This window comes from Hemitrygon akajei, chromosome 4, assembly GCF_048418815.1.
Source record: "Hemitrygon akajei chromosome 4, sHemAka1.3, whole genome shotgun sequence".
NCBI classification, from domain to species: Eukaryota; Metazoa; Chordata; class Chondrichthyes; order Myliobatiformes; family Dasyatidae; genus Hemitrygon; species Hemitrygon akajei.
Genome location: NC_133127.1, coordinates 27,662,717 through 27,690,603, shown reverse-complemented (window position 1 = coordinate 27,690,603; position 27,887 = coordinate 27,662,717). Strand labels below are relative to the sequence as shown.

General features: G+C 43.4%; 1 protein-coding gene across 1 annotated transcript; it reads right to left on the bottom strand.

Annotated features, from left to right (window-relative positions):
• LOC140725893 (vasotocin-neurophysin VT-like) lies at positions 1-24,913 on the bottom strand. The gene is made up of 3 exons (XM_073041831.1): positions 24,652-24,913; positions 4,044-4,248; positions 1-519 (listed from the first exon to the last, which is right to left on the bottom strand). The coding sequence occupies exons 1-3, from the start codon at positions 24,769-24,771 to the stop codon at positions 365-367; spliced, it is 480 nt and encodes a 159-aa protein (XP_072897932.1). The 5' UTR covers positions 24,772-24,913; the 3' UTR covers positions 1-364.
• Positions 24,914-27,887: the final 2,974 nt, after the last annotated feature.

The following is a 27,887-nucleotide window of genomic DNA, read 5'->3' as shown; positions in this document are numbered from 1 at the left end:
TGTTTCAAACAGAACTCCAGGACAATGAGATCCAATCAATTTGCAATGAAAGTCCACATTACACAATAATCCATTTTACTTTGGTTTGTGTGTACAAGGTTACTCAATATTTCTGTTAACATGTTACTCATTAAGTGAATAACACAGTTGGTGCTGTTAAGATGATTTAAATTGCCTTTTTATTTAATTAAAATTGCCATTTGATAATGTATATTGATGACTTCCAACAAAAGTAATCAGACTACAATATTAGCTAAGCAGAGTCTGATGTATCACATATCAGGAATTGTTTCTGTTCTCTTGATAAAACTAGATCTATGTAAAGGCAACAAAGGAGCACATTATGAACATTAATTAATATTTGCTAATTCTTCCCAGCAGTCTTTGAGAGAGAGGGGCCCAAAAGTCTCAGCAGGTGATCAGCTGCAGCATTGTCTAACTGGCTCAAGTTTCTTCCCAAGAAGCGACGCATTGACTTGCCTGAGTTCTCCATGCAAGCAGTGTCCGTGGCACATTTGTCTGGAAGGACACAGAAAAAGACATTCAGAATCACAGAAATGTCAACGGCACAGAGGGAATCTATGTCAGTACATTGCCTCTCTCGTCTCCATAAGCCTGCAAACTATTCTCTCTGTTAGCCATTGGCCGATTTTGTGTCTCTCAACTTTACAGGCAATGAAATTCAGATCAAATTACTTGAGTAAATGTAATTTTCCCACGACTCCCTCACCACCTCATCAACATTTAAAATTGGTACCTCCTGACTCTTGAAATACTTGCTTTTGGGAACTATTTCCTCCAGAGCACAAGGAGAAATCCCGCACAGTCACAAGGAGAATGTGCAAACTCCACACAAGCAGTATAGACCATAAGATAGAGGAGCAGAAGTAGGCCATTTGGCCCATTGAGTCTACTCCGCTATTCAATCATGGGCTGATCCAATTCTTCCAGTCATCCCCACTCCCCTGCCTTCATTCCATACCCTTTGATGCCCTGGCTAATCAAGAACCTATCTATCTCTGCCTTAAGTGCACCCAATGACTTGGCCTCCACAGCCGCTCATGGCAACAAATTCCACAGATTTACTACCCCCTGACTAAAGTAATTTCTCTGCATCTCAGTTCTAAATGGACGTCCTTCAATCCTGAAATTGTGGCCTCTTGTCTTAGAATCCCCAACCATGGGAAATAACTTTGTCATATCTAATCCATTCAGGCCTTTTAACATTCAGAATGTTTCTGATATCCCTCCTCATTCTCCTGAACTCCAGGGAATACAGCCCAAGAGCTGCCAGATGGTAACCATTTCATTCCTGGAATCATTCTTGTGAATCTTCTCTGAAACCTCTCCAATGTCAGTATATCCTTTCTAAAATAAGGAGCACAAAACTGCACACAATACTCCAAGTGTGGTCTCACGAGTGCCTTATAGAGCCTCAACATCACATCCCTGCTCTTATATTCTATACCTCTAGAAATGAATGCCAACATTGCACTCACCTTCTTCACAACCGACTCAGCCTGAAGGGTAACCTTTAAGGTATCTTGCACAAGGACTCCCAAGTTTCTTTGCATCTCTGCATTTTGAGTTCTCTCCCCAACTTTCCAACATTGTATTTCATTTGCCACTTCTTTGCCCATTCCCCTAAACTATCTAAGTCTCTCTGCAGGCTCTCTGTTTCCTCAACACTACCCGCTCCTCCACATATCTTTGTATCATCAGCAAATTTAGCCACAAATCCATTAATCCCATCGTCCAAATCATTGACGTACATCGTAAAAAGCAGCGGTCCCAACACCGACCCCTGTGGAACTCCACTGGTAACCGGCAGCCAGCCAGAATAGGATCCCTTTATTCCCATTCCCTGTTTTCTGCCAACCAGCCAATGCTCCACCCATGCTAGTAACTTTACTGTAATTCCATGAGCTCTTATCTTGCTAAGGAGCTTTAGGTGTGGCACCTTGTGAAAGGCCTTCTAAAAATCCAAGTACACCATGTCTACTGCATCTCCTTTGTCTACCCTGCTTGTAATTTCTTCAAAGAATACCAGTAGGATTGCCAGGCAGGATTCTCCTTTCAGGAAACCATGCTGGCTTTGGCCTATCTTGTCATGTGCCTCCAGGTACTCCGTAATCTCATCCCTGATAATCGATTCCAACAACTTCCCAGTCACGGATGTCAGGCTAACTGGTCTATAGTTTCCTTTCTGCTGCCTCCCACCCTTCTTAAATAGTGAAGTAACATTTGCAATTTTCTAGTCATCCAGTACAATGCAAGAATCTATCAGTTCTTGGAAGATTATCTTTAACGCCTCTGCAATCTCTTCAGCTACTTCCTTCAGAACCCGAGGGTGTATTCAACCAGGACCAGGAGATTTATCCACCTCCCAGACCATTAAGCTTCTTGAGCACCTTCTCAGTCGTAATTTTCACTGCACAAACTTCACTTCCCTGACATTCTTGAATGTCCGGTATACTGCAGACATCTTCCACTGTGAAGGCTGATGCAAAATATGCATTCAGTTCCTCTGCCATCTCTGCATCTCTCATTAGAATATCTCCAGCGTCATTTTGTATTGGTCCTATATCTACCCCCAACTCTCTTTATATACTTAAAAAAGCTTTTAGTATCTTCTTTGATATTAGTCACCAGCTTCTTCTCATAATTCATCTTTTCCTTCTTAATGACCTTCTTAGTTTCCTTCTGCAAGTTTTTAAAAGCTTCCCAATCCTCCATCTTCCCACTAGCTCTGGCCTCCTTGTATGCCCTCTCTTTTGCTTTTACTTTGGCTCTAACTTCTCTTGTCAGCCATGGTGTCCTTCTTTCCTTTGAAAATTTCTTCTTATTTGGAATATATCGGCCTTGCACTTCCCTCATTTTTGCAGAAACTCCAGCCATTGCTGCTCTGCTGTCCTTCCTGCTAGTGTCCCTTTCCAGTCAACTTTGGCCAGTTCCGTTCTCATGCCATTGTAATTTCTTCTATTCCACTGAAATAAGGGGTCAGAATTGAACCCAGGTCACTCAAGCTGTGAGCTCTATCAGTCCCACAACACTGTCAATCTTCTAATAATGAAGTTTATTTCTGTTTAAGGAATCAAAAAAGAGTTTAAGATGGAAAAGAATCTATTGTGAAGTGCCCATTGTTTCTAATTGTGTCCACTGCTCTACAGACCCCATGCCATTCACTCTCTCATCTAAAGAAATGGATCAAGATAGACTGCAAATCATTGCTGGGACTTCCCATCATATCCCTGACAGTCTGATGAGGTGACTTTGACCTGAAATTTGACCAGCTCCATTTCTCTTCCCACAGCTGTTGAAGTTGAGTATTTACAAAATTGTCAGGTTTTATTTTAAATTTCCTACATGTGTACTTGTTTCTTGTGCTTGATTTAAGAGTCTGATTAGGTAACAAAATAAAATGATTCTTCAAGGATCTATCATTTCCTGACCAGAGCTCCAATGGGTGAGATTGCTAATCAGATTCTAACGCTGAAGCCTTTGTGTTGCTGTTTATCACCCTCCAGCAGCTGTCTCCATCTTACTCTTTTTATAAACTGCTTCCATCTATCATCCACCTCCCTCTGTTGTTCCACTGCACCCTGCTCCCTCCCCCACACAACCGGTCTCAGTCTGCCCATTATCTTTCAGCCACCCCTCAGTCACCAAAGCCTGTGTTCCCTGTCTCACCACATCCCGCCTTTCCCCGCCTCCATTCCTAAACCTGATGCAGGGTCTTGACCCAAAATGTTGACCGTTGCTTTGTCCCCTCCTCTCCCCATGGATGCTGTTTGACCTGCTGAGTGCTTCGTGTGGATTGTTTGTGCTGCAGCATCTTTACTCTGATTTTCCAAACCATGGTTTCCGTGGCAAGAAAGTGGCAGTAAGTTTGTAAAATTCTCAATAATATGACAGAAGTCACAGTCTAATTTCCAAAAGAATACTCCCAACTTTAACAGAAAAAGTCAGACAGAAATATGCATTCTCTATGTAAGCCTGTTCCATAAATTTGATGCCTGTATTTCAGAAAAAATGAACAGTACCGTTATCACAGCAGAGCCCAGGTATGGCACATTTCCCATCATCTTCACCACAGGGTTTTCCAGCAGGTTCACAAGGTGAAGGCAGTTGATTTTCCTCCTTACAGGACTGTGTTTCCAGGGTTCCCATGTAGCAGCCAATCTCCTGACCACAGCAGATGTTACTTCCAAAACACTGGCCTCTGTTGTTGGGACCGCAAGGAGCACACTAGCAAAGTGGAGAAACAAAGAAAATGAAACCTGAGTAAGCACTGCATTGACACCAGTTGTTCAGAGAGACAGCTCACCACTGCATTGACACCAGTTGTTCAGAGAGACAGCTCACTACTGCATTGACACCAGTTGTTCAGAGAGACAGCTCACTACTGCATTGACACCAGTTGTTCAGAGAGACAGCTCACCATTGCATTGTCTCCAGTGGTTAGGGATTCAACTCAGCATAGCCTTTAAGGCCAAAGGGATGAACTATAAATATCAACCTTGCCAGTGATGGCCACATCCTGTGATAGATTAAAAACATGGAGGAAAGCTTATAATTTTTTTATACCTCATTTTAAAAAAGGATGTGATGTGAACTTCCCACTATTCAGGATATTTACAAAAAGAGGTGTGTAAAAAAAGGCCCGAAGGATCATTGTGACCCGAGTCACCCTAACCACAAACTGTTCCAGCTACTACCATCTGGGAAACCGCAGCAAAGAAGCCAGGACCAACAGGCTCCGGGACAGCCTCTTCCACCAGACCATCAGACTGATTAACTCATGCTGATTTGAGTGTATTCCATGTTACATTGACTGTTCTATTTAATATAAATTATTATAAATTACTATGATTGCACATTGCACATTTAGACGGAGATATAATATAAAGATTTTTACTCCTGGTGTATAGTGTATATATACACTACACACTATATAGTGTATATAGTGTATAGTGTATAAACATAGAGAACCTACAGCACAATACAGGCCCTTCGGCCTACAAAGCTGTGCCGAACATGTCCTTACCTTAGAAATTACCTAGGGTTACCCATAGCCCTCTATTGTTCTAAGCTCCATGTACCTATCCAGGAGTCTTTTAGAAGACCCCATTGTATCTGCTTCCATTACTGTTGCCGGCAGCCTATTCCACGTATTCACCACTCTTTGCCTAAAAACTTACCCCTGACATCTCGCCTGTACCTACTTCCAAGCACCTTAAAACTGGGCCTTTCGTGCTAGCCATTTCATCCCTGGGAAAAAACCTCTGACTATCCACACGGTCAATGCCTCTCATCATCTTATACATCTCAATCAGATCACCTCTCGTCCTCCGTCGAGTATGTGGAGGATGTAAGAAATAAAGCCAATTCATTCATTCAATTCAGTGGGAAGCACAATGGTCCAAATGTGATCCTAATGTAGGCCCTCCGTAGATCAGAGTCGGCCGTAGATGTTGCGTCCTAGTTCCCTATGCACGCCAGGGCAGTGCGATATGGAGAGCAAGCTGGCACTCGTGCAGCAGGCTCCCCCCTCCACACAGCTGATGAATGCAAAGGAATAGTCAACATTCAACTCAATGTCGGACTGCCGTAGGGACTCCAGCTCTGGACTTTTCCCTCGGGGTTTCCTCCCGAAGCCTTCCCCATGAGTGGTATAGCTGCAAAGCAGCAGAGATTTGAAATTGGAGTTTTCCTTCTCCTAGACGAGCTGCCAACCACAGCTGATGAGCCCCGTCTAACCACAGGTTTTAAGGCACCAGTAACCTGCCTTTGCCCCTTCTCCTGTCATTAGGAACAGTTGCACCAGGCTTATTAGTTCAGCCAGATACGAAGTCCAGGAGCTGACTTGGTTGTCAGAGGCTATTTGAAACTCCCCCCAGTTATGAAGGTGCTGCATTTAATTGTACAGAGTGCTTGGAATAAGGTGGATTAATTTCTGGCACAATTAGAGATTGGTTGGTATGATGTTGTGGTCATCACTGAGTCATGGCTGAAAGGTCAAAGTTGGGAGCTTAATATCAAAGGATGTACTTTGTATTAAAAGAACAGGCACAAAATCATAGGCAGTGGTGTGGCTCTGTTGGTAAGAGATGGAATTACAACTTTAGAAAGAGGTGACATAGGGTCAGACAATGTTGAATCTTTGTGGGTGGAGATAAAAACAGAAAGGGTAAAAAAAAATATTATGGGAATCATATATAGGCCTCCAAATAGTAGCCAAGATGTGGGGTTGAGATTGCAAAGGGAGCTGAAAAGGGCATGTAATAATGGTAATTCCACAATTGTAATAGGTGACTTCAATATGAAAAGGGATTGGTAAAATCAGATTGGTGTCAGTTTGCAAGAGAGTGAATTTGTTGAATGCCTATGAGATGGCTTTTTTAGAGCAGCTTGCGCTTGAGCCTACTTGAGGAAAAGCTATCTTAGATTGGGTGTTGTGTAATAATCCAGATTTTATTTGGGAGCTTAAGACAAAGGAACCCTTAGGAGATAGTGATCATAATATGATTAAATTCATACTGCAATTTGAGAAGGAGAAGCATAAATCAGATGTTTCAGTTTCACAATGGAATAAAGGGAATTTCAGAGGCATGAAAGAGGAGCTTGCCCAAGTGGATTGGAGAGGGATGCTGTCGGAGATGATAGTAGTGCAGAGTTAGCTGAAGTTTTTGCGAATAGTTCACAAGTGCAGGATAGATATGTCCCACAAAGAAAAGGGCATATAATGTAGCAAAAGTGAGTGGGAATTTGAATGATTTGTTAGTTTTAAAAATCCAACAAAAAGGCCAGAAGGGGAAAGATGAAATATGAAGGCAAACTGGCCAATAGTATAAAGCAGGATACTATAAGTTTTTTTTTCAGTTATATAAAGAGTAGAAGGGAGGTGAGAGTTAATATTGGATCACTGGAAAATGATGCTGGTGAGGTAGTAATAGGGGACTAAGAAATGGCAGACGTATTTAATAAGTTCTTTGCATCAGGCTTCACTGTGGAAGACACTAGCAGTGTGCTAGAGGTCCGTGAGTGTCAGGGAGCAGGTGTGAGTGCCATTGCTGTTGCAAAGGAAAAAGTGCTAGGCAAACTGAAAGGTCTTAAGGTGGATAAGTCACCTGGACCAGATGGACTACATCCCAGAGTTCTGAAAGAAGCTGCTGAAGAGATAGCAGATGCATTGGTTATGATCTTTCAAGGAAACTTAATTCTGGCATGGTTCTGGAGGAATGGAAGTTTGCAAATATCATTCCATTCTTTAATAATGGAGGAAGGCAAAAGAAAGGAAATTATAAGCCAGTTAGCCTAACCTCAGTGACTGGGTAAGTATTAGAGTCCATTATTAAGGATGAGGTTTCAAGGTACTTGGAGACTAATGATAAAATAAATCAAAGCCAGCAAGGTTTCTGTCAAGGGAAATCTTTGCCTGACAAATCTGTTAGAGTTCTTTGAGGAAGTAACAAGCAGGGTAGACAAAGGAGAGGTGTGGATGTCAGTTATTTGGATTTTCAGAAGGCATTTGATCAGGTGCCACAAATGAGGCAGCTTAACAGGATAAAGTCCTATGGCATCACAGGAAAGAAACTTGCATGGATAGTGGAATGGCGGGAGGCAGCAAGTGGGAATAAAGGGGGCCTTTTCTGGTTGGCTGCCAGTGATTAGTGGTGTTCCTCAGGGGTCAGTATTGGGACCACTGCTTTTCACATTGTTTGTCAATGATTTAGAGAATGGAATTATTGGCTTTGTAGCAAAGTTTGCAGATGATATGAAGATAGGTGGAGAGACAGGTAGTGCTGAGGAAGCAATGCGATTGCAGAAGGACTTAGACAAATAGGAAGAACGGGCAAAAAAATTGGCAAATGGTATACAGTGTTGGGAAATGTATGATATTGCATTTTGGTAAAAGGAACAATAGTGCGGACTATTATCTAAATGGGGAGAAAATTCAAATATCAGATGTGCAGAGGGAATTAGGAGTCCTTGCGCAAATGCAATGTTAGTATTTATTTCAAGGGGAATGGAATATAAAAACAAGGAGATAACGCTGAGGCTTTATAAGACACTAGTCAGGCCAGATGGAGTATTGTCAACAATTTTGGGCTGGATATCTCTGAAAGGATGTGTTATCATTGGAGAGTGTCCAAAGGAGGTTCACAAGGATGATTCTGGGAATGAAGGCATTAAATATGAGGAACATTTGGCAGCTTTGGGTCTGCACTCACTAGAATTTAGACGATCGTGGGAGGAACTCACTAAAACCTACGGAATGTTGAAATAAGGTGTATGTGGAGAGGATGTTTCCTATGGTGGGGGTATCCAGAAGTAGAGGGGCGACCCTTTAGAACAGAGGTAAGGAGGAATTTTTTTTTAGCCAGAGAGTAGTGAATCTGTGGAATGCTCTGCCATAGACAGCTGTAGAGGCCAAGATTGTGGGTGTATTTAAAGCGAAAATTGTTAGTTTCCTGATTGGCCAGCCCATCAAAAGTTATGACAAGAAGGCAGATGTATGGAATTGAGTGGAATCTGGGGTCAGCTATGAAGAGATAGTGCAGCAGACTCGGTTGGGTGAATGGTGTAATTCTGCTCTTATGTCTTATGGAATTATGACAACCTCAAGGAACTATGATCCTAATTGGGGTACTCTAACAGCTTGTAGAGATGCCTCACAGTTGAAATGATCCAGGTTCTTCGTGTGGGGAAGTTGCATGCTCTTTCTATGACCACTTGGATTTTCCCCATAGTGATTTTTTTAACCCACAACTCAAAGATGTTCTGTTACTTCCAGACAGAGGTACACTTCACAACAATAATAAGCATTTTCAGTGTTGTAATGGAGGAAATGTAAGCCTGCTATGGAAATACCAATGTTCTTGAATGAAAAATCCTACAAAACGTAATGGATAGGGCCCAGTCCATCACAGGTAAACCATTCCCACCTTTGAACACACCTACATGGAGTGTTGTTGCTGGAAAGCAACATTCATCATCAGGGACCCCTCATGCTCTCTTCTTGCTGCTGCCATCAGGAAAGAGGTACAAGAACCTCAGGACTTACAACAACAGGTTCAGGAAAAATTATTACCTCTCAACCATCAGGCTCTGAAAACAAAGGAAATAACTTCACTCGACTTCTCATAACATATGGACTCACTTTCAAGGCCTCTTCATCTAGGCATCCATTAATCTCAAGAGACCATGGATTTGCGCCTTGGAAAGTTTCCAGGATGCAGGCCTGGGCCAGGATGTATGGGAGACTGGCAGTTGCCCATGCTGCAAGTCTCCCCTCTCCATGCCACTGATGTTGTCCATACAAGGGCAAGGGCCGATACAGCTTGGCACCGGTGTCATCGCAGAGCAATGTGTGGTTAAGTGCCTTGCTCAAGGACACAACACGCTGCCTTAGCTGAGGCTCGAACTAGCGACCTTCAGATCACTAGACCAACGCCTTAACCAGTTGGCTACGTGCCAACCCTCTTCATCTCATGCTCTCGATATTTATTGCTTATTTATTCTTTCTTTCTTTCTTACTTTTTGTATTTGCACTGTTTGTTGTCTTTTGCACACTGGTGGAACACTCAGTTCAGGTGGTCTTATTATTCTATCATGGTTTTATTGAGTATGCCCCCAAGAAAATGAATCTCAGGGTTGTATATGGTGACCTATATGTACTTTGATAATCAGTTTACTTCCAACTTTCAAGAGTTTAGCACAACCTCACTTATGTCTACTTACCATTAAAAGCAAGTATTCCATATGCTTTTCTTGCTATAACTGGAAAATTCTGGACATATTCTAGTTTGGGAAGAAGGTAAGACTGCACAGCATCAGACACCTCAGATACAGGACATGAGCACAGCTGGTCCAGCCATTACCTAGTAGTGCCAAAGATCTGACCTCTGCTGCTGTCTGTGCACCTTCACTCTTAGAGACTATGTGGAATTCTTACAGATGCTCTAGTTGTGTCCCATATCACAGAGGCATGTGATACATGAGATTGATAGGTGAGAAGTAAAATTATTGTCAAACGTCACTTCCTGGAGGTTGTACTGGGCCTGTAGCCAGTCCAATGGCAGAGAGAAGCAACCGGGCTCGGAACGAGTGGTGGGGGGTAATCTAGGTGAACGTGTCCAAGCTTCCGAGTAAAGACTCTTCATTGCGCGAGCGATTCAAAAGCATTCTGGGTATTGGAATGACACGAAGATTGGAGGAGTTGTGGATGGAGCTGTAGGTTGTTGAAGATTAAAAGAGGATATAGACAGGCTGCAGAGTTGGGCAGAAAAATGGCAGATGGAGTTCAATCCGGACAAGTGTGAGGTGATGCATTTTGGAAGGACAAACCAGAAGACTGAAGGATTAATGGTCAGTTACTTAAGAGTGTGGATGAACAAAGGGACCTTGGGTTTCAAATCCATACATCCCTCAAGGTCGCTGCGCAGGTTGATAGGGTAGTTAAGAAGGCCTATGGGATTCTAGGCTTCATTAACAGGGGGATTGAGTTCAAGAGTAGAGAGGTCATGTTGCAACTCCACAAATCTCTGGTGAGACCGCACTTAAGAGTTTTGTGTTCAATTCTGGTCACCTCATTATAGGAAGGATGTGGAAGCTATGGAGAGGGTGCAGAGGAGATTTACCAGGATGTTGCCTGGTTTGGAGAACAAGTCATATGAAGCAAGGTTAGCAGAGCTGAGACTTTTCTCTTTGGAGCGTATGAGAATGAGAGGGGACTTGATAGAGGTCTACAAGATTATGAGAGGCATAGATAAGGTGGATAGTCAGTACCTGTTTCCCAGGGCACCAATAGCAAACACCAGAGGGCATAGGTACAAAATTAAGGGAGGGAAGTTTAAGGGAGACATCAGTGTTAAGTTTCTTTCTTTTTACACAGAGGGTTGTGAATGCCTGGAATGACTTGCCAGGGATGGTGGTGGAAGCTAAAACATTAGGGGTATTTAAGAGCCTCTTGGACAGGCACATAGATGAAAGAAAAATGGAGAGTTATGGGGTAGTGTGGGTTTAGTACTTTTTTTTTAAGGATTATATGGGTCGGCACAACATGGAGGGCTGAAGGACCTGTACTGTGCCGTAGTGTTCTATGGTTCTATGGTCATCAAGTACCACCCTATTTATTTTATTGCAGGCATTCTTGTAGATATGTGGAATGCTCTGCCCCAGAAGGCAGTGGAGGCCAAGTCTCTGGATGCATTCAAGAGAGAGTTAGATAGAGATCTTATAGATAGCGGGGTCAAGGGATATGGGGAGAGGGCAGGAACGGGGTACTGATTGTGTATGATCAGCCATGATCACAGTGAATGGCAATGCTGGCTAGAAGGGCCAAATGGCCTACTCCTGCACCTACTGTCTATTTACAGGAAACTAAAGAAATACAACAGAATTTACGTAAATCTATACACAACCCAAGACTGACTGATGTGTAAAAGAAGACAAATTGTGCAAATATTTAAAAAGTAAATAAATTATACCGTGAATGTGATTTGTAGAGTCCTTGAAAGTGAATCTGAATGTAGCGAGTCTAAAGTTTGAGATCACTGTAAATTGCCTCAGGAGTGTTTGTGATTGGTGGAAACTGAGGGAAATTAATGAGAAAATGGGAAAAGATATTATGGGATTAGTGTAGGATCAGTGTAAATGGGCAGTTTCAGTGTGGGCTGGTAGGCTAAACTGCTCTATATCTCTTTGATTCTATGACGTGAAATTTCTGCTCTGATATTTGAGATTTGACTGGAAAATAACAACAAGATCAAGATAATTTGATATCAGGATAATATCAAGATGGTTAAAAACATCAAGCTCCATAGAGACTGAGTTAGGGAACTGGAGCTGCAGCTCAGCTTGATGACCTATGGCTTGTTAGGGAAAGCGAGGAGGTGATAGGAGCTACAGGCCTATAGTCACACTGGGACCATAAGAGACAGATAAGTGGGTGACCGTCAGGAGAGGGAAGGAGGAACATCAGGTAGTGGAGAGCATCTCTGTGGCTGTCTGCTTAACAATGAGTACTCCATTTTGAGTACTGTTGGGGCGATGGGGAATGACCTACCTGAGGGAAGCAACAGTGGCCGTCCCTCTGGCAGTGAGACTGGCCCTGTGGCTCAGAAGGGTAGGGAATAGAAGAGGATGGCAGCAGAAATAGGGGACTCTATAATTAGAGGGACAGATAGGCGATTATTTGGGTACGAAAAAGAAACATGAATGGTAGTTTGCCTCCTAGGTTCATGATGTTTCTGAACATGTCCACAATATCCTGAAATGGGTGGGTGAGCAGCCAGAAGTTGTGGTGCATATTGGTACAAATGATATAGGTAGAAAAAAGAAGGAGGTCCTGAAAGCAGAATACAAGGAGTTAGGAAGGAAGCTGAGAAGCAGAAGCTCAAGGGCAGCGATCGCGGGACTTCTGGCTGTACCACGCACCAGTGAGTATAGGAATGAAGTGGTGAATAAATGCGTGGCTTAAGGATTGGAGCAGGGGCAGGGATTCAGATTTCAGGATTATTAGGATCTCTTCTGGGGCAAGTGTGATCTGTACAAAAAGGATGGGTTTCATTTGGATCCAAGGGGGACCAATATCCTGGCAGGGAGGTTGGCCAATGCTGCTGGGGAGGGTTTAAACTAGATTTGTAGGGGAGTTGGAATCAAAGTGCAGAGACATAACATGGAGTGGTTGGTGTACAAGTAGAAATAGCTTGTAGGGAATTTGTGAGGCAGATGATAGAGCAAAGATGCACTCAGCCTGAAGGCTTGAGGTGTGTATTTTTATGCAAGGAGTATCATAAACAAGGCAGATAAACTTAGAGCGTGAATCAATACGTGGAACTATGACATTGCAGCCATTATAGAGACTTGGATGTCTCAGGAGCAGGAATGGCTGCTGAGTGTGCCGGGTTTTAGGTGTTTCAAAAAGGACAGGGAAGGAGGCAAAAGAGATGGGCAGGTAGCATTGCTAATCAGGGATAGTGCCACGGCTGCAGAAAAGGAGGAAGTCATGGAGGGATTAGCTACTGAGTTAGTATAGGTGGACATCAGAAATGGGAAAGGGGCAATAACTACTGGGTGTTTTTTTTTATATAGATGCCCCCCAGTTGTAGCAGGGATACTGAGGAGCAGATAGGGAGGCAGATTCTGGAAGGTGTAATAATAATAGGGTTGTTGTGATGGGAGATTTTAACTTTTCTAGTATTGACTGGCATCACCTTAGAGCTAGGGGTTTAGATGGGGTGGAGTTTGTTAGGCGTGTTTAGGAAGGATTTCTGATGCAATATGTAGATAAGGAAACTAGAGGAGAGGCTGTATTTGATCTGTTATTGGGAAATGAACCTGGTCAGGTGCCAGATGTCTCAGTGGGAGTGCATTTGGGAGGCAGAGATGACAAGTCTATCTCCTTTATTGGAGAGGGATAGGAACAGACAATTTGGGAAAACATTTAATTGGGGTAGGGGGAAATATGGTGTTGTTAGGCATGAACTTGGGAGCATAAGTTGGGAGCAGATGTGCTCAGGGAAATGCATGGCAGAAATAGAACCATAGAACACTACAGCACAGTACAGGCCCTTCAGCCCTCCATGATGTGCCAACCCATATTATCCTTAAAAAAACGTACTAAACCCACACTACCCATAACCCTCCATTTTTCTTTCATCCATGTGCCTGTCCAAGAGGCTCTTAAATACCCTTAATGTTTTAGCCTCCACCACCATCCCTGGCAAGTCATTCCAGGCACTCACAACCCTCTGTGTAAAAAAAAACCTTACCCCTGATGTCTCCCTTAAACTTCCCTCCCTTAATTTTGTACCTATGCCCTCTGGTGTTTGCTATTGGTGACCTGGGAAATAGGTACTGACTATCCACCCTATCTATGCCTCTCATAATCTTGTAGACCTCTATCATGTCCCCTCTCATTCTCATACGCTCCAAAGAGAAAAGTCCCAGCTCTGCTAACCTTGCTTCATATGACTTGTTCTCCAAACCAGGCAACAATTCATATGACTTGTTCTCCAATCCTGGTAAATCTCCTCTGCACCCTCTCCATAGCTTCCACATCCTTCCTATAATGAGGTGACCAGAATTGAACACAAAACTCTTAAGTGCGGTCTCACCAGAGATTTGTGGAGTTGCAACATGACCTCTCTACTCTTGAACTCAATTCCCCTGTTAATGAAGCCTAGAATCCCATAGGCCTTCTTAACTACCCTATCAACCTGTGTAGCGACCTTGAGGGATGTATGGATTTGAACCCCAAGGTCCCTTTGTTCATCCACACTCTTAAGTAACTGACCATTAATCCTGTACTCAGTCTTCTGGTTTGTCCTTCCAAAATGCATCACCTCACACTTGTCCGGATTGAACTCCATCTGTCATTTTTCTGCCCAACTCTGCAGCCTGTCTATATCCTCTTGTAATCTTCAACAACCTACAGCTCTTTCCACAACTCCTCCAATCTTCATGCCATCCGCAAACTTACTCACCCATCCTCCCGCCTCTATATCCAGGTCATTTATAACAATCACAAATAGCAGGGGTCCCAGGACAGATCCCTGCGGCACTCCACTAGTCACCGACATCCAGGCAGAATACTTCCCTTCCACAACTACCCTCTGCTTTCTTCCTTTAAGCCAATTATTTATCCAAACAGCCAAGGTTCCACTTATCCTATGCTTCATGACTTTCTGGATGAGTCTCTCATGAGGGACTTTGTTAAATACTTTGCTAAAGTCCATGTAGACCACATCCACTGCCCTACCCTCATCAATTTCTTTTGTTACATCTTCAAAAAACTCAATCAGGCTCATGAGGCACAATCTTCCCTTCACAAAGCCATGTTGACTATCCATGAGTAGATTGTACTTCTCCAAATGCTCGTAGATCCTATCCTTAAGAATCCTTTCCAGTATTTTGCATACCACCAACGTAAGATTCACCGGTCTATAGTTCCCAGGTTTCTTCCTATTACCTTTTTTAAATAAGGGAACTACATTTGCCATTCTCCAAGTCTTCTGGCACTTCCCCTGCAGCCAAAGAGGATTCAAAGACCATAGCTAACGCTCCTGCTATCTCTTCTCTCAATTCCCACAACAACCTGGGGTGTATCATATCCGGCCCTGGGGATCTATCAATCTTAGTGTTTTTAAGAAGATCCAGCACTTCTTCCTTAATCTCCATACTGTCCACACACAGGCCCACTCTACTTCGACCTCATCCTGATCAAGATCCTTTTCACTTGTGAATACTGAAGCAAAGTATTCACTTAGGACCTCCCCAACCTCCTCCGCTTCCAGGCACATGTTGCCCTCTTTATCCTTTAGTGGTCTCACCTTCATTCTCGTCATCCTCCTATTCTTCACATACGCATAGAATGCCTTGGGGTTCTCCTTAATCCTACATGCCAAGGCCTTCTCATGCCCCCTTCAAGCTCTCCTAAGTCCTTTCTTTAGCTCCTTTCTGGCTACCCTATATTTTTCATAAGCCCCTCCTACTTGCTGCTTCTTATATCTAACATATGCTTCCTTTTTCCTCTTGACAAGTTGCCTCACATGTTTCATCAGCCACAGTTCCCTTTTCCTACCACTTTTACCTTGCCTCAGTGGGACAAACCTATCCTGAACCCAGCTCAAGTGGTCCCTAAACTTCTCGCACATTACTTCTGTGTTTTCCCCTTTGAACATCTGTTTCCAATTTACTCTCACTAGTTCCTGCCTCATCCCTTCAAAGTTAGCCCTTCCCCAGTTAAGCACTTTACCATTTCGTCTGATTTTATCCCTTTCCATAGCTATGCTGAAGCTAAGGGAGTTGTGGTCACTCTCACCAAAATGCTCCCCCACCAAGAGGTCTGTCACCTGACCAGGTTCATTACCCAGAACCAGATCCAGTATAGCCTTTCCTCTCATCAGCCAGTCCACATACTGTGTCAGGAATCCTTCTTGAACGCACCTGACAAATTCAGCCCCATCTATCCCCCTTGCACTCAGGAGGTGCCAGTCAATATGAGGGAAGTTGAAATCATGCATAACTACTACCCTGCATTTCCTGCACCATTCTAAAATCTGCCTGCTTATCTGCTCCTAGGTGTCCCGAGGGCTATTTGGGGGCCTATAGACTACTCCCAGCACAGTGATTGATCCCTTCCTACTTCTGACTTCCACCCAGACTGACTCTGTGGACACTCCTTCTGTAGCGTCCTCCCTTTCTATAGCCGTGATACTATCCCTGACCAGCAATGCCACTCCCCCCCACTTTTCTACCTCCCATCCTATTCCTTTTAAAACACCTGAACCCCAGGACCTGCATCATCCAATCCTGCCCTTCCTCCAAACAATTTTCAGTAAGGGCCACAACATCGTAGTTCCATGTACTAATCCATGCTCTAAGTTCATCCTCCTTGTTCCTAATACTCCTAGCATTGAAATAGACACATTTCAACCCCTTTAACTGGCTACAATTATGTTCTGTCCCCTGCCTGTCCTTCCTCATCAACTCAGAACACTTAGCATCATGCCCTTGTCCTTCTACCTTAAACCCTGCACTCACATTCTGATTCCCACCCCCCTGCCAAACTAGTTTAAACCCTCTCCAACAGCTCTATCAAACCTGCCCACCAGGATATTGGTCCCCCTGGACCGTCCTTTTTGTACAGGTTACACCCACCCCAAAAGAGGTCCCAATGATCCAGAAATCTGAATCCCTGCCCCCTGCTCCAATCCCTTAGCCACACATTTATCCTCCACCTCATTCTATTCCTATTCTCACTGTCGCGTGGCACAGGCAGTAATCCTGAGATTACTACCTTTGAGGTCCTGCTTTTCAACTTCCTTCCTAACTCCCTGTAGTCTTCTTTTAGGACCTCTTCCCTTTTTCTACCTATGTCATTGGTACCAATATGTACCACGACCTCTGGCTGTTCTCCCTCCCACTGCAGGATATCTTGGACGCGATCAGAAACATCCTGGCACCTGGGAGGCAAACTACCATCTGAGTTTCTTTCCTGCGTCCACAGAATCGTCTGTCTGAACCCCTGACTATAGAATCCCCTATCACTACTGGCTTCCTCTTCCTTTCCCTACCCTTCTGAGCCACAGGGCCAGACTCTGTGCCAGAGGCACGGCCACTGTCGCTTCCGCCAGGTAGGCCGTCTCCCCCAACAGTACTCAAGCAGGAGTACTTATTACCAAAGGGTACAGCCACAGGGGACTCTCTAGTACCTGACTTTTCCCCTTCCCTCTCCTGACTGTGACCCATTTCTCTGTCCCCCGTGGCCCTGGAGTGACCACCTGTCTGTAACTCCTCACTATCACCTCCTCACTCTCCCTGACCAGATGCAGGTCATCAAGCTGCATCTCCAGTCCCCTAACATGGTCCCTTAGGAGTTGCATCTCGATGCACCAGGTACAGATGTGGCCGTCTGGGATGCCGGGAGACTTTAGGACCTCCCACATCTGACACCGACCACAGAAAACTGGCTTCACACACATACTACCTCCTTTTGCAATCAACAACTGCCTCACCTCGTCTCGTTACTGCCGAAGCCCATTGAGCCAAAGTCCTTTCACTCTGCTGCCTCTCACTCCACTGACCGCTCCCAGCACTGTGGCATTGCATTGCAAATGTGGCAAATGTTCCGGGAACATTTGCATGGTGTTCTGCATAGGTATTTTCCATTGAGGCAGGGAAAGGATGGCAGGATAAAAGAACTATGGTGTACAAAGGATGTGGAAAATCTAGACCTTGGTAATTGTGGGGATGACTTACAGCGGACTGAAATGCTTGAACATATGGGCATTAAGAGAGAGGATGTGCTGGAGCTTTTGAAAAGAATTAAGTTAGATAAGTTGCTGGGTTCAGCTATTGTGGGAAATGAGAGAGGAGATTTCTCAGCCTCTGGCAATGATCTTTGCATCATCAACAGGGACAGGGGAAGTACCAGAGGATTGAAGGGTTGCAAATGTTCCCTTGTTCAAGAAGGGGAGTAGCGATAACCCTGGAAATTACAGAACTGCGAGTCTTTCTTCAGTGGTGGGCAAGTTGTTGGAAAAGATCCTGAAAGGCAGGGATAGTCAGCAAGGCTTTGTCAAGGGCAGATCATGCCTTACGAACCTGATTGAATACTTTGAGGATGTAACCAAACACATTGATAAAGGTAGAGCAGTGAATGTAGTGAATATGGATTTCAATAAGGCATTTGATAAGGTTCCCCATGCAAGGCTCTTTCAAAAAGAAAGGAGGCATGGGATTCAAGGAGACCTTGCTTTGTGGATCCAGAATTGGCTTGTCCACAGAAAGCAAAAGGTAGTTGTAGATGGTTCATATTCTGCATGAAGTTGGTCACCAGTGGTGTTCTGCAAGGATCTGTTCTGGGACCCCTTCCTCTTTATGATTTTTATAAATGACCTGGATGAAGAAGTAGAGGGGTGGGTTAGTAAATTTGCTGATGACACAAAGGTTGGGGGTGTTGTGGATAGTGTGGAGAGTTATCAAAGGTTTCAGCGGGATATCAATAGGATGCAAAACTGGGCTGAGAAGTGGCAGATGCAGTTCAACTCAGAAAGGTCTAAAGTGGTTCATTTTAGTAGGTCAATTCTGAAGACAGAATATAATATTACTGGTAAGACTCTTGGCAGTGTGGAGGATCAGAGAGATCTTGGGTCCATGTCCATAGGACACTCAAAGCTGCTGTGCAGGTTGACAGTGTTGTTAAGAAGATGTATGGTGTGTTGGCTTTCATCAACCATGGGATTGAGCTCAAGAGCCATGAGGTAATGTTACAGCTATAGAAGACCTTAGTTAAACCCCACTTGGAGTACTGTGTTCAGTTCTGGTCACCTCACTACAGGAATGATGTGGATACCGTAGAAAGAGTGTAGAGGAGATTTACAAGGAGGATGCCTGGATTGGAGAGCGTGCCTTATGAGAATAGGGTGAGTGAACTTGGCCTTTTCTCCTTGGAGCGACAGAGGATGAATGGTGACCTGATAGCGGTGTACAAGATGATGGGGGCATTGATCATGTGGATAGTCAGAGGCTTTTTTCCAGGGTGGAAATGGCTAACATAAGGGAGCACAGTTTTAATGTACTTGTAAGAAGGTACAGAGGGGATGTCAGGGTTAGGTTTTTTTTTGTTTTACACAGAGAGTTGTGGGTGCGTGGAATGCACTGTCGGCGATGGTGATAGAGGTGGATACATTAGGGTCTTTTAAGAGACTCTTACATAGGTACATGGAGCTTTGAAAAATAGAGGTTCTATGCAGTAGGGTAATTATAAGCAGTTTCTAGAGTAGATTACACGGTTGGCACAACATTGTGGGCCGAAGGGCCTGTAATGTGCTGTCGATTTCTTTGTTCTATGTTCTACCTTCTAATGTAGGGCAAGCTAATTTAAAGTTCATGAATTAAGCTTCAAAAGGCAGAGTCCATTTTCTTCTACAAGCTCCATTTCAATCTGCACTCCTCTACCACTTTCCAAGCTCCTGTTTTTCGATAACAATATCTTCCTCTTCCTTCAGTAATATTAATAAGTAGTGAAAACTCTGATTAAGAAAACTTGAGGCTCAGCCAGGATATGATTAATGGTAAAAGAGGCAGAGGAGTCCTAATGACCTTCTCCTATTTCTTTTGTTGTGAGATAAACTGAGATGCTTGCACAGTAAATATCGAACAGTTAATAGACAATAGACAGTAGGTGCAGGAGTAGGCCATTCGGCCCTTCTAGCCAGCACCGCCATTCACTGTGATCATGGCTGATCATACACAATCAGTACCCCGTTCCTGCCCTCTCCCCATATCCCTTGACCCCGCTATCTATAAGATCTCTATCTAACTCTCTCTTGAAAGCATCCAGAGACTTGGCCTCCACTGCCTTCTGGGGCAGAGCATTCCACATATCCACCACTCTCTGGGTGAAAAAGTTTTTCTGCATCTCTGTTCTAAATGGTCTACCCCTTATTAAGCTGTGGCCTCTAGTTCTGGACTCACGCATCAACAGGAACATGCTTCCTGCCTCCAGCATGTCCAATCCCTTAATAATCCCTTAAAAATATGTTTCAATCAGATCCCCTCTCATCCTTCTAAATTCCAATGTCTACAAGCCCAGTCACTCCAATCTTTCAACATATGACAGTCCCGCCATTCCGGGAATTAACTTTGTGAACCTACGCTGCACTCCCTCAATAGCAAGAATGTCCTTCCTCAAATTTGGAGACCAAAACTACACACAATACTCCAGGTGGGGTCTCACCAGGGCCCTGTACAGCTGCAGAAGGACCTCTTTACTCCTATACTCAATTCCTCTTGTTATAAAGACCAGCATGCCATTAGCTTTCTTCACTGCCTGCTGTACCTGCATGCTTGCTTTCATTGACTGATGTACAAGAACACCTAGATCTCGTTGTACTTCCCCTTGACTTGACTCCATTTAGATAGTAATCTGCCTTCCTGTTCTTTCCACCAAAGTGGATAACCTCACACTTATCCACATTAAACTGCATCTGCCAGACATTTGCCCACTCACCTAGCCTGTCCAAGTCACCCTGCATTCTCATAACATCCTCCTGACATTTCACACTGCCACCCAGCTTTGTGTCATCAGCAAATTTGCTAATGTTACTTTTAATCTCTTCATATAAATCATTAATGTATATTGTAAACAGCTGCAGTCCTAGCACCGAACTTTGCGGTACCCCACAGGTCACAGCCTGCCATTCCAAAAGGGACCCGTTAATCGCTACTCTTTGTTTCCTGTCAGCCAGCCAATTTTCAATCCGTGTCAGTACTCTGCCCCCAATACCATGTGCCCTAATCTTTGCCCACTAATCTTTCTGAGAAATCCCTTTGTTTAATTTTAAAATGCTTAGTTATGAACTCCATTTCTTATATCGAAACATCCATTCTTAAAAATGATTTCTGAATCTAAATAACATTACCAGTGTTTGTTGAACTGTCCCATTTCAGTCGTTGGAGGCACAGAGATGGCAGATGCTGGGGTAACACAGGAATGCTGGAGAATCCCACCATAGATGATGACTTCCTCCAATAGCCTGGGTAGCCTTCAACCTGATGGCATGAGTATTGATTTTTCTCGCCTGTTAATTTCTCCCACTTTTCCCTTCTCTCTTTTTGTATTCCCCATTCTGGCTCCCCTTTTACCCCTCTTTTCCTCACTTGTCTATCACCTCCCTCTGACGCTCCTCCTCCTTCCCTTTCTCCCATCATCAATTCTCCACTCCTATCAGATTTCTTCTTCAGCCCTTTATATTTTCCACTTATCATCTCCCAGTTTCTCACTTCATCGTCCCCCTGCCCCACCAACCCACCATCCCCCTCAACGCTTCACCTATCACCTGTCAGCTTGTACTTTTCTCCCTCACCCAAACTTCTTATTTTGGCTTCTTCCCCCTTCCTCTGCAGTCCTGTTGAAGGATCTCAGCCTGAAATGTTGAATGTTTATTCTTCTACATAGATGCGGTCTGAGCTGCTGAGTTCCTCCAGCATTTTGTGTATTGTTTCCTTTCAGCCATTGGTGGATTTGATTAGTAGGAAGAGCTTCAAGTGTAGCACTATGACCCTGAAGTTGAACGTGCTTCCTGCAGCGATTCCAAAGATCTGTACGGGCATCACAATTTACATTGCACAGCAAGTTTATAGGCACTTCTGGGTTTTACAATTCATAATTTGTAAACCATCGCACAATTTATTGAAACAATACTATATATATAGTTCTCTTTTGGCCAGTTGACAATTTGGGATTCTATTGACAGATTCTATAGCTTGTTCACCTATTGACATTTCATTTGAATGTGACTCCAGCTAATCATAAAGAAATGATATTACTTCCATGCTTCTGAAACATCAATGACAATATATTTCTTCACATGAAGTGAATGGAAGAATACTTGATGTTTTATTTGTTGAGATACAGCATGGAATAGTCCTTTCAGGCCCCTCCCCCGAGCCACATTGCCTAGCAACCCTTGCCTAATCAATGACCAATTAACCTACCAACTGCTACCTCTTTGAAATGCGGGAGGAACCCAGAGCACCGGAGGAAACCAATTATGGATAGATTCAATGTTTTGTATATGGAGTCAGAGTTATACAGCACAGAAACAGGGACTTTGGCTTGACTCATCCATGCCGATTGAGATGTCCAGCAATGCTGATTCCATTTCTCAGCATTTGACCCATAGTCCCCATATCTTTCCTATATGGACATGGAGAGGATGTTCCTTATAGCGGGCAGGTCAAGGTCCCAAGGGCACAGCCCCAGAACAGAAGGACGTCCCTTTAGAAAAATCAGACATGATGGAATGGGCAAGTAGACTCGATGGGGCCAGTGGCCTAATTCTGGACCTGCGGCTTATGGTCTTATCCACCCTACAATATTGTGCAAAGGTCTTAGGCACACATATATCAATAGTGTGCCTAAGATTGTTGCACAGCACTGTATTTCTCAACGTGAAAAGAGGAGCGAGTTTGTAAATCTGGCAGGAGGAAAGTATGTTGGGAATGGTGAAGGTGGAGCATTGCGGGAGGGGTGTGAGACAGGTGGCAGAGAAGGAGTGTCAGGGACAGGTATGGGTGCAGACATACCTAGCCCTGGGACACCAGGCAAGGTCATTTGATTCCAAAACAATTGGTTTTTTAATCATTACAGAATGTCTCTCTGGTGCTTCTCCCTCTCTCCTTTCCCCTTTCTCTAACCATGATTTTCCTTCCCACTCCCAGTCCACAATAGAGACCCATAACAGAATCAGGTTTATCATCACTCACATATGTCATGAAATTTGCTTTTTTTGTAGCAGCAGCAGTATAGTTCAATGCATAAAATTACTACCGTACTGTGCAAGATTCTTAGCCTCCCTGTCTACATATATGTGCCCAGGATTTTTACACAGGACGGTATCTATTCCACTCACAAATTTTATATACCTTTGAGCTTTCAGCTCTCTGCAATCCAGCAAGACACAGTTCAGCGTATTCAAACTTCCTATAATCTAAAACCTTCCATTCTAAGTAACATCCTGCGAATCTCTTAGCACCCTTTCGAAAAGTGCCAGCGCAATCTTTGTACATTGATGGAAATAATCAACATGACTTACATCTGCATCATCAGTGCCTCATTTCAACCTGATCTTCTCTTAGAGCTGCTTGGATGTAATGGAAAATCAAACAAAAACTTCCTTCCTTTTCCTGACAGCTCCATACCTCTTCTGTGGAGTCATGGAATGACACAGTACAGAAAAAGGCCCTTCGGTCCAACTGGACAATGCCAACCGCAGCATCCTCCCTGCTCGTCCCAGTTGCCCGTATTCAGCCCATTACCCTCCAACCCCTTCCCCTTCATGTACCTATCTAAATGCTTCTTAGGTTTTGCAATTGTACCCGCCTCAACCACCTAATCTGGCAGCTCATCTCAAGTACTTACGATCTTCTGTGCAAAGCAGTTATGTCTTAGAACTCTTTTCAGTCTCGCTTCTCTGACTTTGAATCTATACCCTCTGGTTTTGGACTCTCTGACTCTGGGGAAAAAGCCATCGGTATCTACCTTATCCTGTAAGCCAGATTCACAAATTTCTACAGGTGTGCTGTACTTCTTCATCACCATCTGGTATTGGGGAGGTGGGGGGGGGGGGGCTACTGCACAGGATCAAAATAAGCTGAAGAGAGTTGTAAACTTAGTCAGCTCCATCATGGGCACTGGCCTCCGTAGTATCCTGGGCACCTTCAAGGAGCGATGCCCCAAAGAGGCAGCATCCATCATTAAGGAACCCCAACACCCAAGACATGCATCTTTCTCATTGTTACCATCAGGAAGCCTGAAGGCACACACTCAACAATTCAGGAGCAGCTTCTTCCTCTCTGTCACCTGATTTCTAAATGGACATTGAACCTTTCGATACTACCTCCCCACTTTTTTTCCTATTTTGTACTATTTATTTAAATATTTAATATATATACACTTACTTTAATTCACATTTTTCTATTATTATGTATTGCATTGATTTACTGCTGCAAAGACAACAAATTTCACAACATATGCCAGTGATGTTAAACTTGATTCTGAAGAAGAGCAAGTGAACGGCTGCTTCTCCTTAAAGGACTGTTTGGATCCCTGCATGATGGCGAGAGGTGAAAGGAAACATTCTGTATATCATCATGTTGCATGCAGAAAGTGCCACACAATAAGGAGAGTGGTTGGTGAAGGTGGAGGAGTGGACCAGTGTGATAGTCCAGGTTCAGTTCCCTCACCCCAAAATTCTCATTAAAATCCTCAGGGTAAAGCTGATCAGCACGAGTCCCTATTGTTATGATTCCTCCCACTGGGGTGATCCATCTCCAGCCCCTGACCCTCCACATTATTTTTTTTTCCAATCTGTATGAGTGAAAAATTAAAAACTTTACCTTTGCAAAGCAGACATTAAATAGGCTTCTCCTCAGAAAAATGGAAATACATGTTAGGTGTCATATCCCTCCTGGCAACAAACTGTTCCAGAGCTCAGCACTTGTCAGGCGCTTTCACACACCTGGGTACAACTTGGACAAAGTTCAGATTCGAAAGCGCCACTGGGTGACTTGTTAAACTAAAATACAGAAGCAGAACGGTGGGAGACAAAAGGCTGAGAGGAGGTGGTACCTTACCTGCCTGATATCTGTGCTGAGGCTAGATCTCTTGCCTCCTCTGGGACAGTTCTTGATGTAACATGCAGACACGAAGGCCAGAAGGCACAGGAAACAGCCGAAGGAAGAGAGCGGCTGCATGATGTTCAGCTGTAATTTGTGGCAACACTGGGGTCCGTTTCCTCTATTTATACTCCGCCGCAGACGTCACCACTATCTACCAAGTCATCTTCTGCATAACTTACTGATGACATTTTATTGTCATTTTGCAATGCCGACTGTAATCGCAACATCCCAGTGCCAAGCACGCAGAAAGCGTGGACCACTTTATTACCACGAACTCGTTAAAATAACACGAACGTTCGACAGGGTAACGTTTTCGAGGGATAGTGCAGAGGAATATGTTTCGCTTAGGGCAAAGGAAGAGTTGTCTAATCTTTCAGCATCTTGCGCTGCCCCTTAACCCCCCCCCCCCCGAGCCCTTGCTGAGCGGGGGTGTGAACTTTGGAGCCGGAGACAAAAAAAATCTCCGCACGCATCATAGAGTACTAGTGACAAAGAAAGAAAGGCGGAGTTTTCTGTAAGCTTCCAAAGTCACATTTTCAATAGTTTCTCAACATCTTCGGAGTTTATAGAACTGTTCATCACTAAGGAAAAGCGGTGGGATGGTGTTGTCTACGGTCTCTGGTTTATCTGTTAGATGACCAGGAGTGGAAAAAAAATACAGGCATGTCCTAAATTTTAATAAATTTACACGTAGATAGAAACAGACACTGTACTAGTCCAGAACTTGGATTTCAAAGTTTATTTCTTTTCCATATTTCTTTGTGTCTTCGGCCATTCGGCCCCTGGAATCCATGCTAGCTGATGGAATATTGCCATTTCCCCATGGTTTTTCAGTGTAATTTACATTGGAGGAATTCAGCAAGTGAGGCAGCATCTATAGACAGAATAAATAAAGTTGGAAGTAAGTTTAGTATCAAAGTATATAATGTCATCATCTACTACCCTGAGACTCACTTTCTTGCAGGCATTCAAGTGGAACAAAAATACAATAGAAATAATAAAAAACACAAGAAGACTGACAACCAAGTGATGTGCAAAAGAAAAAAAAGTAAATAAATAATAGTGAGAACATAAGTTGTAGAGTACTTGAATATTTCAGAGTTGAGTGAAGTTATCCACTCTGGTTCAGGAGACGCTTGGTGGAAGGGCAGTAGCTGTCCCTGAACCTGGTGGCATGGGGCCTAAGACTCCTGCGCCTCTTGCACCATGGCAGCAGCGAGAACAGAGCATCACCTCGATGGTGAGGGCCCTTGATGATAGATGTTGCTTTTGTGTGGCAGTACTCCTTGTAGACATGCTCAATGGTGGGAGGGGGGTTTTCTGTGACTGGACTGACCCACTACTTTTTGTAAGTTTTTCCATTCATCGCAATATTTCATCCCAATGAAGGGTTCTGGCCCAAAACATTCACTATTGATTCCTCTCTGTTGATGCTGCCTGACTTGCTAAGTTCCTCCAGCACCTTGTGTGTGTTGCTCACATTTCCAGCATCTGCGGAGTCACTTGTGGAAGCATTAAGAAGAGGGACGCCTCACGTCTTAATAAGCTGGTAAGGAAGGCGGGCTCTGTCATGGGCAAAGTACTGGAGAGTTTAACATCGGTAGCTGAGCGAAGGGCGCTGAGTAGGCTACGGTCAATTATGGAAAACTCTGAACATCCTCTACATAGCACCATCCAGAGACAGAGAAGCAGTTTCAGCGACAGGTTACTATCGATGCAATGCTCCTCAGACAGGATGAAGAGGTCAATACTCCCCAATGCCATTAGGCTTTACAATTCTACCGCCAGGACTTAAGAACTTTTTAAAAGCTATTATTAATGCTTTTTGAGATGGTGATTTAGATGCATATCATATTTTTTTTACTGAGTTAAGTATTGTATGTAATTAGTTTTGCTACAACAAGTGTATGGGACATTGGAAAAAAAGTTGAATTTCCCCATGGGGATGAATAAAGTATCTATCTATCTATCTATCTATCTATCTATCTATCTATCTATCTATCTATCTATCTATCTATCTATCTATCTATCTATCTATCTATCTATCTGTTTCCTTAGAACCTGTTCTGGACACGTTGCTGTTAGATCTAACACTCACACACCATGAACGATCTTACAGAGTTCAAATAATCTCCCAACCTGAACATCCTTGGGCAAAGCAAAATGCTGGGAGAAAGTGTACATATGGAGTCATGGAAAGAACCGACAGGTTCGACACAAGTGGCACCGAAGGTCAGGATTGATCCAGGTTCCTGGAGCTGAGACGTAGCAGCTGTGCTATCTGCAGCACTGTGTTGCCTTTTTTCACTCTGTGTCAGTTGGCAATCAAATTCCAGATGTCTATTCGTGCGTAACAGAGGTGAAAATCTCAACATTAGGAACTTCAAAGTACAAAGTGAAATTTATTCTCAAAGTACATATCTGTTACCATGTACAATGTACTACATTGAGATACATTTTCTTGGTGACATTTATAATAAAATAAGGAAGTACAATAGAATATATGAAACTTTATACATAAACAAAACTAATCAACAACCAATGTGCGAAAGAAGACAAATTGTGCAAATAAATAAAATACTGAGAACATGAATTGTAGAGAATCTTTGAAAATGGATCTGTAAGTTGTAGAATCACAGATGTTGACCTCCTCCCTGGAGCCTGATATTTGTTGTTGTTGGATTAGGGTATAGAATTGTATTTTCCTTGTAATTTGATTTTCTTATGCTGGCTTGTATTTTTATATATTCACCTATACATATGTAATTGCTTAGTGAATTTTCCAGCAATTATGGCAGAGTTGCTTCAGTATTTTTCTAGAAACTTCTTAGTTTTGAGTAGCAGGTATCACGTCATTTAAATCTGGATGTTTCATACATTAATTCTTATTGCTGGAATTTTTGTTACCTCTAATCTGAGTATGAGACTGTATGTTTTTGCTTTGTATCTTCTTTGTACTACCCCAGAAATGTTGTATCCATTTAGGGAGGGAGAATGTTTAAAGGAGGGTAGAAGGTACCTATGATGGATACTAGGAGTAACAGATAGCATACTGACGTTTCAGTGGCTGTTGAACAGACACATAAATATTCTGGAAATGAAGGATATGGATCATGTGCAGGCAGAAGAGATTTAGTTTAATTCAGCATTGAGTTTGACACAGATATTGTTGGCCAAAGGACCTGTCCTGG

Coding starts and splice junctions, on each gene's coding strand:
- LOC140725893 (XM_073041831.1), bottom strand. CDS start 24,771: ATGCAGCCGCTCTCTTCCTTCGGCTGTTTCCTGTGCCTTCTGGCCTTC. Junction 4,249..24,651: donor TCAGCACAGATATCAGGCAG/GTAAGGTACCAC, acceptor CCACTTTGCTAG/TGTGCTCCTTGCGGTCCCAA. Junction 520..4,043: donor TGGGCTCTGCTGTGATAACG/GTACTGTTCATT, acceptor GTGTCCTTCCAG/ACAAATGTGCCACGGACACT.